General features: G+C 51.1%; 1 protein-coding gene across 8 annotated transcripts in view; it reads left to right on the top strand.

Annotated features, from left to right (window-relative positions):
• Positions 1-12,836, top strand: part of LPAR5 (lysophosphatidic acid receptor 5) — a 29,247-nt gene that overhangs the window by 1,016 nt on the left and 15,395 nt on the right. For 2 of the 8 annotated variants that reach the window (XM_047739705.1, XM_047739702.1), the window contains exon 2: positions 8,744-12,283. In XM_047739705.1, the coding sequence (XP_047595661.1) occupies positions 8,957-10,060 (1,104 nt within the window). In that variant the 5' untranslated portion in view covers positions 8,744-8,956 and the 3' untranslated portion in view covers positions 10,061-12,283. Of the gene's footprint in view, positions 1-2,638; positions 3,216-4,251; positions 4,274-8,743; positions 12,284-12,836 lie in introns of those variants that run through there. The other 6 variants (XM_047739706.1, XM_047739704.1, XM_047739708.1 and 3 more) reach the window with 6 other exon arrangements.

The raw sequence follows: 12,836 nt of genomic DNA, 5'->3' as shown, positions 1-12,836 counted from the left end.
TGGGGAGATGTGTCTTCCCCTCCCCCCCAAGGCCCCCACTGTTATGCTGAACCCTGGGCTTCCCACAGCCACTGAGGAGGGTTCTCTGGGGGTGGTGTCTAGCCCTGTCCCACTCTCCCAGACCCTTTCCCCCCTCCCCCCAGGCCAAACCCTCTGCTAGATGACAATGAACTCATCTGATTAAACTCCACTAATGGGGCGCCTGGGTGGCTCAGTGGGTTAAGCCGCTGCCTTCGGCTCAGGTCATGATCTCAGGGTCCTGGGATCGAGTCCCACATCGGGCTCTCTGCTTGACGGGGAGCCTGCTTCCCTCTCTCTCTCTCTCTCTCCGCCTGCCTGCCTCTCTGTCTACTTGTGATCTCTCTCTGTCAAATAAATAAAATCTTTAAAAAAAAAAATAAATTGCTTTCTATACTATTTAAAAAATAAATAAATAAACTCCACTAATGGTATTTCTGGCACAGATGTGTTCTTGTAGCTATCCTTCCCAGCTAACCAAGGTGTATCTTAAACTCTTTTTTAAAAAAGATTTTTATTTATGTGACAAACAGAGATCACAAGTAGAGAGGCAGGCAGAGAGAGAGGAAGGGAAGCAGGCTCCCTGCTGAGCAGAGAGCCCAATGCAGGGCTCGATCCCAGGACCCTGGGATCATGACCTGAGCCGAAGGCAGAGGTCACTGAGCCACCCAGGCGCCCCAACCAAGGTGTATCTTAATGGGATTTTTGAGAAACACCACTTCAACCCAGTGCGTCCATCTTCTGTACGAGATTAGACAAGATGCTCTCTAATGTCCCTATGACTCTGATAGAATGCGGCTCATGAGTGGCACGAATGGGATGGAGTTTCAGATACTGAGCACAGGTGACAGTCGGCAAGGCCTTATAATAACTTCGGATCCCACTACTAAGGGCAGCTGCTTACCTGTTACCTCTATTTAGGGGAGACCCCCCCATGACAAGAAGGATCACTCCCACCAGGTTGTATCTCCGGCTCCTTTTGGGGTGAGAAAGTTGCAGCCCCAGGGGGAGATGGAGGCAAGGATTGAGGGAAAAATAGGAACTTGCCTGCACTTGTGAGCCTCCCCTCCTGGCCACTCAGAGACTCTAGAGCCCAGCTCCTCGTGTCTCTGCCTGATGATGTTGGTCCTCCCCAGTTTGCTCCCTGCAGAATACACCCCAGCCAAATAGACACCTTGTGTGTGTGTTGGGGGGGTTGGTGCCACGGGAAGGGGAAGGAGGCAGCGGAAAGGTGGAGGGCGAAGCCAGAAGCTCGGGAAAAGTGCCACCCAAGTTCAGGGCAAGGTCAAAGAGGTCAAAAGGCTCAGGCTTTCTGTTGGGGGGGGGGGGGGCAGGACCCAACCAGGCCCCAGAGCAAGGGTAAGATGCACAGGGACAACTCAGGGCACAGGGCTGTGGCAGCGGGCTGATCCAGTCCCAGCGACTTCTCTGGATGGTGACTTTATTTCCTGTTTTTCCAGCTCTTGAAAGCAGGGTGGAGGGAGATGTGCGGGTGGTGCGGTGACATCCACAGACATGGGATACCGACTCCTGAGCTGTAGGCCACCTTTGCTTTCTGCTTTGGCCCAGAAAAAATGGGAGAGGTGAGGTCAGAATATCCAGAGGGAGAAGACGTGGCCGAGGAGGATACTGGATGATGCAGGAAGTGATAGGCTGAGGTGGGGCCAGGTGGGGAGAGGCCAGAGCAGGAATTTTGGCTGGAGACACCAGAGCAGGCCTGGAACAGGAAGAGGGGCCATGGAGAGAGAGCACAACAGTCCTGGGGGGCCCTGTGCCAGAGGCTTCTCTCCTTGGGAAGACTGTGGCCAACCCCCCCATCCCCGGGGGGAAGGAAGAGGCCATCCACTCACCGTGGTGTCATTGTACTATCTCCACGCCACAGGCCCCTCAGACGAGCGGGGTTCATCTGTGTCCTCAGAACAGCTCTAGGATAGAGCTGTTCACAAAGCCTTCAAACTTTGGTAAGCTTCTGCTGGAGGCTTCAGCCTGGTTTGGATCTGTTTGGGGAGTCTGAACATACACATATAACAGACGTATAATTTAGGGGCGCCTGGGTGGCTCAGTCAGTTAAGTGTCTGCCTTTGGCTCAAGTCATGATCTCAGGGTCCTGGAACCAAGCCCCACATGGGGCTCCCTGCTCAGCCGGGAGCCTGCTTCTCCCTCCCTTCGGCCCCTCCCCTGCTCAGGCTTGTGCGCTCATGCTCTTGCTCTCATAAATAAATCTTTTTTTTTTAATATAATTTAGAATTAAGCCTGTCTGTAGGTAAAGGGGACATCCTGCCAGTATTGCCAGCTCACAGCTGCGGAGGTGGGCTTAGCTAATGGGGAGGTTGGGGGTGGGTTGAGGGCACAGGGGTGGGACATGTTGGCTCACTGTGACTCTCAGCTGTGGCCTCTGGAGTCTAAAATGAGGTTTGGGGGGCACCTGGGTGGCTCAGTGAGTTGAGCCTCTGCCTTCTGCTCAGGTCATGATCTCGGGGTCCGGGGATCCAGTCCTGCATTGGGCTCTCTGCTTAGTGGGGAGCCTGCTTCCCCCTCTCTCTCTGTCTGCCTATCGCCTACTTGTGATCTCTCTCTCTCTCTCTCTCTGTCTCTCTGTCAAATAAAAATCTTTACAAAAAAAAATAAAATGAGGTTTGGGGCTATTCTAGAATGCATCTTCCTGGGCAAGGAGGATGAGATCTGAGGTTCCTCCTTTTCAAACTCCTAGAGGGTGTGAATGACTAAGGAGGAGACAGAGCAAGGCATTTGGCGGGTGTGCAGGGAGGGCAGGGGGGGTGCACATGGAGAGTGTGGTGGACAGGAGGGAGCTGGACAGAGAAGAGTTATTTCTTTCCCCACCCTGCCTCCACCATTGTCCGGAATCACCTATTCCTTTCTCTTCAGCCCCATGGCTGGTCAGCCGCCAGACGGGTGGATAGCACAGGCAGGTTGTGTGGAGGAGAGGGAGGGATGACTGTGACCTAGCCTCCTGCACATTTTTACTCAATTCTCACTTCCTGCCTGGCAGAAAATAGCTCTGCCCCTCTGGCTTATCTCAGCAAAGAGCAGCGCCCAGCCCAGCTCAGAGGGCAGTGGGACAGGTTCAAGAGGCCTGAGGCCATCAGGAACCTGGCCCTCTGATGTGCACCTAGGAAGCTGAAAGAGACCTGAAAGAGACCAGGGGAGGAGGAAGGTGGCTGTCCTGGCTCTGGTGTGTGAGTGGTGTGGAGGGCGGGTGGTGTGCCCTGGGCAGTCCCCAGGGTGTTTCCTCAGCCCCTCAGTGTCTTGGGGCGGGGATATGTTGTGGGGATGGCTCCTGAGGCTACCTGATGCGCTTTTTCTCGCTGGGTAAGAATACTGTCCCTAAGGCAAGGGCTGTGTCCGCTCTTCCTCCTCTGGCCTAGTTGTCCGCGCCTCTGTGCATGCACCTACTTGTGTATTAGCGGGTGAGTGCACATACCGGGGATCTTGTGTGCACGTCTATGTGTCTTCGAATGCACATCTGCGTGTGGCGCTGTGCTTGTAACCACATCTGTGCGTCTGGAGGTTATAAGATCATGTGGGCCTCCAGGTCCCTCCTCCTCGCTGGGGACACAAAGCCCCGGTGTTTGATTCTTTCTGGGACAGTTGCTGTTTCTTTGGTTCCTCCATCTCTTCTACAACCTGACCTCTTTCTCAAGGCAGGATTGGGGTGAGATCCTGGGCTGCCCACCTCCCCACCTCCCCCCCACCAGCTAGAGCCCTCCTTCCACTTCCTGTTTGCCTCCTTTTTGGCAGTTTTCCCCATCTTTGCCATCTGGCCTGGCACGGTGCCCACGCAACTCCACTGACAGAAGCCCCAGGGAAGCAGGCAGATGGGGTGGGGACCAGGGCAGGGTCCTGGCAGTCCTCGATGCCCGGCTCAGGCCCTTGTGTATCTATCAGAAAGCAATGATTTTCCACAAAAAGGACTTCTCCACTTTGGAGTCCAGTAACGAAAGCATCGCCATCTGCTTTACAAAGGCCTTTCCCTTTAACCAGCAGCTCATCTAATACTTTTCGGTCTCTTGAACATTGTAACTTTGTTGTCAGAAATACTTGGGATTCTTGGTGAACAATTACTCATTCACTCGTTCATTGTCTATTGTGTGCAAGAGGCTACTGGTTCTCCAGGTAATGGTTAAGAATGAGCCAGTGTGACTGCAGTGACCGTGTAAACCATGTAAACCGTTTTTAAAAATATAATGCAGCCTGTTTCCAAACAGGCCTTTAAGGAGGTGGAGTCTTCTACTAGGTGAGTTATACACTTGGGCAATATAGGAGTGAGAAAAGAAGCAGCTGGGGGACCGGCACAAGAGACATTATAGCAAGATTACAGGGTGTGTGAACATGGCGAGGAGGGACAGATTTCCTTCCAGGTAGTCAGTGAATGTCACATGGGCCTGCTAAGCACAGAGACTGAAGTGTGAGTCCCAAGTGTGAGCTTGAGAGGAAAGCCATGGATGAGGGGGTCCCAACCCACGACCTTACCATCTAGCTGGGGATGATGGAAGCAAATAAACACACAGGAAACAATCTGAGAAGTTCAAAGCTGTGAACCACTAATGTGCTTAAGTAGGTAAGAAGACATGGTAAGGAGGGGCACTCGTGTGTGTGTGTGTGTGTGTGTGTGTGTGTGTGTGTGCGTGTGACAGCAAGAGGAGTCTGTGTTACCAATGAGAAACGGTGGGCTGTTAAAAAGTGTCTATTTCAACTGGGCAAATAAAGACGTAACTTTATCTGTGGGCCGAGATTTCTCACGGGCAGCTGTAAGGGACCAGGTGCTCTGGGCCGCATGCACCCTCATATCCCACCATCCACTCTTGCTGCAATCAGCCCTGGGGCAGCTGGGAGCTGGGTGTGAATCCTGAGTGTGAATGCTGATGGAACTGTAGAGCTTCTGTTTCCTGTAAAAACGAGGCTAAACACCTATCTCAAAGGCCTAAAGACCACACATGTAAAAATAGCCTGGGACAGGATGAATGGCCAGTAAATCATCACTAATATTTTTCCCTCAACATTTATGGACATAGTGGCTGGGGAGACCAAGATGACTCAGTCATGGTCCACAGACTCTCCCTCGAGGAGCTCACAGTCTAAGGGGAGGGGCAGGCGAAGCACAGCTAATTACAAGACAGGTGGGACACCCCTGGTGAACAGTGTACAAAGGGGAATGACATCTGCCTTGCTAGGAGGGAGGGAGGGAGGCAGGTGAGGCTTTACAGAGTCCTAAGAAATGATTGACTTTGCCGGTTGGAGAGGGGGAGGCGGGGCATTCCAAGCAGAAGAGCCCGCACTGGGGCATCTGGGTGGCTCAGTTAAGCGGCTGCTTTCAGCTCAGGTCATGATCCCAGGGTCCTGGAATCGAGTCCCTCATAGGACTCCCTGCTCAGTGGGGAAGCTGTTCCCTCCTCTCCCTCTGCATGCCACTGTGCCTACTTGTGCTCTCTGTATCTCTGTCAAATAAATCAATAAAATCTTAAGAAAAAAAAAAAAAAGAACCTGCACTGCACGTGCAAGAGCAGAGTCCTGAAAACATTAAGACCCATGCAAAACTGTTGCTAGTGTGGCGTGGCTGGAGCAAAGAAGCATGGAAGGTGGGGCATGTGTCAGGGAAAGAGTCTGGTTTAATTCAATTTTCAGCGGGTTTCAGCCCCATTTAGGATGATTTTCATTGGTGAAATTGGTATTTTGCAGAGGAAATGTTTATTTCCTCTAACTGTTCTCCTAAACCTCTTACAAGGCTTAAACTACTGGTAGTCATGGTTTGAGGGAGAACAAATGAACAACAACAACAACAAAAAACCCACAGGAAGACTTTAGAGTCAGGTTTACAGCTTGGTAAGAATTTAAGCAGTTCCTGGGCACCTGGTGGGCTGTAGGTGAGGCACGCAACTCTGGATCTCGGAGTTAGATGAGTTCAAGCTCCATGTTCATTGTAGCTACCACTTAAAAATAAAATCTTAAGTGGTTCCTAGGTGGCTCAGTCGGTTAAGCATCTGGTTCTGGCTCATGATTTTGGCTCAGGACATGATATCACAGGTCCTGGAATCAAGCCCTGCGATGAGCTCCACTTCCGGCTCTGTGCTCAGTGGCAGTCTGTTGGGGATCCTCTCCCTCGCCCCGCTCCCAACTCATGCTCGCACACGCGTGCTCTCTCTCTCACGTAAATAAAGCAATCTTAAAAAACAAAAATCAAAAATCTTTTTTTAAAAATTCCTTTCAAGAGGAATAAATCCAGTATCTTGGGATAATTGCTCAGGGTCTCTGGATGACTTTGTTCCCTCAGATGGCATGTAGACGTCACATTCATAGCATTATTCACAATAGGCAAAAGGTGGAAAAACCCAAGTAACCATTGACAGTTGAATAGATAAACAAACAAACAAACAAAATATATATAAAAATCATTATTCAGGGGCGCCTGGGTGGCTCAGTTGTTAAGCGACTGCCTTCAGCTCAGGTCGTGATCCCAGGATCCGGGATCGAGCCCCACATCAGGCTTCCTGTTCACCTGCTTCTCCCTCTCCCACTCCCCCTGCTTGTATATTCTCTCTCGTCTCTCTGTCAAATAAAATATTTAATATATATATATATATATATATATATATATATATGTAATTCAGCTATTAAAAAAAGATTACAATTCTGATACATACTAAAACATGGATGGACCGTGACAATTTTATGTTAAGTGAAAGAAGCCAGACACTAAAGGACAGATGTATGGTTCCACTCAGATGAGGTGTCTGGGATAGGCAAATTCAACTTGCACAGCTCAACACCAAAAGAATACAAGTAATCTAATTTAAAAAATGGGCAGAGGACCTGAATAGACATTTCTCCAAAGAAGACCTACAGATAGCCAGCAGACAAAGATGCTAAACGTCACTCATCATCAGGGAAATGCAAATCAAAACCAGGATGAGAGGGGCACCTGGGTGGCTCAGTCTGTTGAGTCTCTGACTCTTGATTTCGGCTCAGGTCATGATCTCAGGGTTGTGTAGAGCCCCATGTTGGGATCCACGCTGGGTGTGGAGTTTGCTTAAGGTTCTCTCTCTCCCTCTCACTTCGTCCCTCTCCCCCTCTAAAAGAAAAGACAAATATCAAGGACTGGTGAGAACATGGAGAAAAGGGACCCCTTGTGGACCATTGGTGGGAATGTAAATTGGTGCTGCCACTGTGGAAAACAGTATGGAGTTTCCTCAAGTAATTAAAAATAAAATTACCATATGATCCAGTAATTGCACTACTGGGTATTTACCCAAAGAAAATGAAAACACTAATTCAAATAGAATAGGCAAATTCCTGGAGACAAAAAGTAGAATAGAGTTTTCCAGGAGCTGGAGGGAGTGCGGGGAGGGAAAGGACAGTTAGTGTTTAGCGCATATAGAGTTGTTTGGGATGATGAAAAAGTTCTGGAAATAATAGTGATGGTCACACAACATTGTGAGTGTACTTAACGTCACTGAATTATGTACTTAAAGATGGTTAAAATAGTAAATTTTAAGTTGTGTATATTTTACCATTCCCCACACACACACAAAAGATGGAATTTGGGGGTTAAGATGGAAGAGTAGCTTCTGTGGTATTAGGGCATTAAGGAGGGTGGGATTCTGAGACCGTGCCCTGTCCTCTGGCTCATCTACCTCCTGGCCATATCTTACGTCCGCCAGCGTTTGCCTGAGCACTGTGGCTGCCGTGGGCTGCTCTCTCCAGTGGCCTTGGCAGGGCCCTTGGTAACTCCTTGCCTCATTGCCACACTCTCTGGACTTAGGGTCCCCTCTGAGCCCTCACTAAAAAAACCCCTTCTCCCTCTGTCACAGAATCCCATCCGGGAAGCTCCCTAGTCAGATCCTCCAGGGAAGCACTTGGAAAAGTTCAGCCCACAGCCACCTTCCCCTCCTTGGCAGGAGTGTGCTGGTGTGTGATCAGCCCATGAGAGCCCATAATGTTATTGTCCCCACTTTACAGACGAAGAAACTGAGAGAGCGGTCAAACAATCCAGTCGAACCCAGGTTGTTCTGACCACAAATCCAGCCCACACAAGAGCAATCATGGATGTTTTGAATGAGGCCTGGATTTTGTACTGTCCCGGGGAATTTGAACTTTATTCTTTAGATAACGGGGAGCCAGCAGACCTGGGAAGTTCCAGGGGTGGTGCTCCATCATATTTCTTACTATCTGACATAGGACCTCTTTACTTGCACTTTATTATCTGTCTCCCTTCAGTGGAATTAAAGGAGCTGGGGGAAAGGCCTTTGTTTTGTTGAGAGCTGTGAACATGCCTGGAACCTTCTAAAGCTCAGTAAACATCTGTAGGAGAAAGGAAGAGAGGGAGAGAGATTATTAGTAGAACCTGTGTACAACACACATCTCATTTAATCTAATAACCTCATGAAGTGGGAGACGCCCACCACCACCACCTTTTTCTCCAGGTAAGGAAAATGAGGTTCAGAGAGATTAAGTCAATTTTCGGAGGACCTAGATAGGCAAGTTGGCAGAACCAGGATTTAAACCCAGGCAGTCTGACCCCAGAGCCTGGGCCTTTAACACTGTGCTACATAGCCTTACTGCAGAAGGCTATTGTGGCCTGACGGAAAGTTGGGGAAAGATCTGAGGCTGAGAAAAGACTCAAGAAGCCAGCCAGGTTAGCTAGATAAACATTTGGGACTTCTACGCTGTCCTTGCATAATCTTGACTTTGGCTTGCCTTCCTATTCCAGGTCTCCACTGCTGATGAAGCGGTGACCCAAAGTGTCCAACCCTCCCGACAGCCATCTACCCCGCAGCCATAGCCCACATTCCCACGTCCTGCCTGCCCCAGGACGGTCCCTGCGCAGCCTCCAGGCCCCACTCTGGGGACGAACACGAGGCCAGGACCCTAGCTAGCGTCCCCAATGATGTCCCCAGCCTAGCTCCTCTCACACTGTGGTACCATGCAGCACAACTCTGCTAACAACTCCAGCCTCGCTTCCCAGTGCCCTGACTACCGGAACACCCACTACCTGCACATGGTGGTCTACAGCCTGGTGCTGGCCGCAGGGCTTCCCCTCAACGCGCTGGCCCTCTGGGTCTTCCTGCGCGTGCTGCGCATGCACTCCGTGGTGAGCGTGTACATGTGCAACCTGGCGGCCAGCGACCTGCTCTTCACCCTCTCGCTGCCCCTGCGCATCTCCTACTACGCCCTGCACTACTGGCCCTTCTCTGCCCTCCTGTGCCAGACGGCGGGCGCCATCTTCCAGACGAACATGTACGGCAGCTGCATCTTCTTGACTCTCATCAACGTGGACCGCTACGTGGCCATCGTGCACCCGCTGCGGCTGCGGCACCTGCGGCGGCCCCGCGTGGCGCGGCTGCTGTGCCTGGGCGTGTGGGCGCTTATCGCCGTGTTCGCCGTGCCCGCCGGCCTGGTGCACCGGCCCTCGCCCTGCAGCTACAACGGCAGCCAGGTGCACCTGTGCTTCGAGAGCTTCGGCGACATGTGGCAGAACAGGCTACTGTGGCTCCTGCTGCTGGCCGAGGCGCTGGGCTTCCTGCTGCCCCTGGCGGCCATGCTCTACTCGTCCGGCCGGGTCTTCTGGACCCTGGCGCGGCCGGACAGCACGCGGAGCCGGCGGGGGCAGAAGACCGTGCGCCTCCTGCTGGCCAACCTCGTCATCTTCCTGCTGTGCTTCGTGCCCTACAACGCCACGCTGGCGGTCTACGGGTTGCTGCGGGGCAACGTGGTGGCTGCCCGCAGCGAGGTGCGCGACCGGATGCGCCAGGCGCTCATGGTCATGGTGCTGTTGGCCGGTTCCAACTGCGTGCTGGACCCGCTCGTGTACTACTTCAGCGCCGAGGGTTTCCGCAACACCCTGCGCGGCCTGGGCACTCCGCTCCGCGCCAGGACCTTGGCCATCAACGGGGCTCAGGGAGCGCACGCCGAACGGTCCACCGAGGCCACCCTCATCACCGGTCCGGCTACCGCCAACCAGAAGCTGCTCCGGCCTTCCAGCTTCGGGACGCCCTTGACCCAGCGCCGCGAGGACTCGGTCCTCTGAATGCACTGCGTACGGTTGCGCAGTCACCCCCCACCTCCCAGGCCCCCGCGCCGCTCACACGCGCACACTCTCAGGGTGTTGTACATGAGGGAAGTGGATTGGGCACTTGGACTTCTGGGCGGCAACTCCTGCCCGTAAATGCACAAGAGAACAAAGTGTGGCGAGCCTGGGGCACAGGGAAGGAAGAAGAGTGCTGGTGGAAATGCCTTCTTTGCTTTGGTGGTGATGGTGAGCGTGGCGCGGATCCCTGGCCCAGTCCAGAGTGAGTGACGCTGTGAGCTTCCTCAGTGCATCGGCAGACGACTGGATGACATGCCCTTGGTGTTTGGGCATGAAACACTATGGAGGGCTGGTAGATGGAGCAGAAAATGAGTGTCCTGGATTTAGACCAACCACAGCAGTCTCAGTGCCTCTTATGCTACCCACTCTCATTTCCACTTGGTCTTGCCCTGCCCAGCGTGGAGGCATGAGACCCTGACAGAATCTGTTTCATTCTTGGTTAGTAACTTGTAACAATTTAGACCTGACACTGCAGCATGAGGTGGTTGGGGGCAGGACAAAACTGTGAGTTAGAGGGTGTTTTCCCCCCAGATGCTGGTCTCTGTAGGCCTTTCTAGGTGTCCTTTCTCCTTCCACCCCACCCCACTTTCCAGACCTCCTCCATTCTAGGTCCTAAATTCTCTCTCTCTGCCTCTGGCCCTTCATCTAGAATTAGGGAGAAAATTTTTTGTACGAAATTAACAGTTCTCCCCAACTTTGCTCTCAGACCCTTTTACAACTCTTAACAATCGAGGATTCCAAAAAGCCTTTGCTTATACCTTACCTTTTGATATTTAACTGTATTAGAAATTAAAACTTGTTAAGTACTAACAATGTAACACACAAGCACACATTCCATTATCTTTGAGAGCAATAATGTCATCACACTTCATGAAGTCTCTTGATAACTCCACGGTATACCGTGGAGTATTGCAAAGGACAAACAACATTGATGGGAGTAATATTCCAAAAATAACTTTGACCTTGTGGACATCTAAGAGGCAGTATTAGAGTTCATGTATAACTTCTTCCCAGGGCATATGTATACATTGTTTTTTATTACTGAGGGGACAGGACAATGCTCCACAAATCAGTTGCTAATTCTAGTCCCAAAGGCTTGAGGGTTTGCAGGGGTAGACTGGAGCTGCACACCCAGTGCAACATTACTTTGGCTTCCTGGTGCTGGTGGGGCAGCTCTGAGGTGGGGGTGAACTAGGAGGGGTGGGGCTTCTCTTTCCCCGGGGAAAGGAAAAGGGAACTGTTGCCACAGCCAGGAAAGAAGTTTCCAGGGACATAAGAGTGCAAGGGAGGACAGGAATAAGGTGTCTGTTCTTAGCAAGCTGGGGGCAAGGAAATGGAAGACTGGTGAATGGACCACCTACTGTTTCCTTCTTCCCTCTTTACTGGAGTAGGGCTGGGAGGGGTTTCGGAGTTGAGACTGAATAAGTGAGGAAGTTGCTGCCATGCGTGTGTCCTGTATGCATTTCTGTCGCTAGGTCTCTCAATGGCGTGTGTGTGTGTGTGTGTGTGTGTGTGTGTGTGTGTGTGTGTGTGTGTGTGTCAGGGTTTTCCTGTGTGTATCTGCGTGTTTTAGTTTGGAGTAAGCCTTTTGTGTGTCTTCAAGGGAGTGCTCCAGATGGTGATTTACAGGGGTAAAATGACCCCTGGTGGCCAAAGCAGAGAACTGACCCAGATTCCTCCTTGATCACTTTCAAGTAGAACCTTCCACCATCTGTTGGGAAGATGGAGCCCTGGGCTAGGCCCTCCTATAGCTCTTGAAGAGGCCCAATGGTTAGCACCATCTTCCCTCGTCCTTAGAGTTCAAGACCCATGTCCTGGAAGCATAAAATGTGGTGGTAGTCCAAAGTCTCAGAACTTTGCCCTATCCAAATTAAACTGAATTGAAGACAGTTTTTTAAAAAATTGCTTGAGTATTTTTATATTCTGATATGTGAATGAGTTCCAAAACTCACAGAGCAAGTATCTTCTCACATACTATATAATTATTTATTTTTATAATTTTTATAGTTTTCTGTCTGTTTCGCGCCCCCCTTGCCCCCAGGTAGAACGTAAGGTCCCTGGGGGCAGGGATTTTTGTTTGCTTGATTCTCTGATGTATCTTCAGCATCTAGAACAGCTCCTGGCACAAAAGAAGTGCTTAATAAATATTTGTTGAATGATGAACTGTTGAATTTTGGTGTGGAGTAGTGTACTGTCTCGTGGGGGACCACAGAACAAGTCAATAAATACCATTCCAGACAGAAGATGCAAGAATGCAGAGTAAGGTGTTGGCAGTCAATTCCGTGGGCAGTGGGAAGCCCCTAAAGGTTCCTGAGGGAGGTTTTGCTCACTCTGACAGACGGTGTGGGGTAAACTGTAGGGAAGTGGGGAGGGGAGTCTAAGGGGGAAAGGAAGACTGGTCAGGCTGCTGTTAAAATTGTCAAGGAGAGGTGTGACCATGGTGTGTGGAGGTGGATGGAAATGGGTCACCTCCAGTGTGAAACCTCTGGGGTTTAAGCTCTGGTGGACTGTTTCTCCGCAATCAGTGCATCCAAAGAGTTTCTATCAGGAGAACAAAGAGGAATAGGTTCAGGAGATGGGGCAGGCAGAGGGGGAATGAACAGAAGAACCCGACAAGCCACAGGCTAGGAAACTTTAAGAGCATCTGGAGCCATCCACTGCCGTTTTCATAGCATTCTCCAACACCGAGTGCACAGTAGGACGGATGCAAGATGTG

The sequence above is a fragment of the Lutra lutra genome, chromosome 8, assembly GCF_902655055.1.
Source record: "Lutra lutra chromosome 8, mLutLut1.2, whole genome shotgun sequence".
Lineage (NCBI taxonomy): Eukaryota > Metazoa > Chordata > Mammalia > Carnivora > Mustelidae > Lutra > Lutra lutra.
The sequence above is the reverse complement of the archived record's forward strand: the minus strand, read 5'-3'. Positions and strand labels throughout refer to the sequence as shown.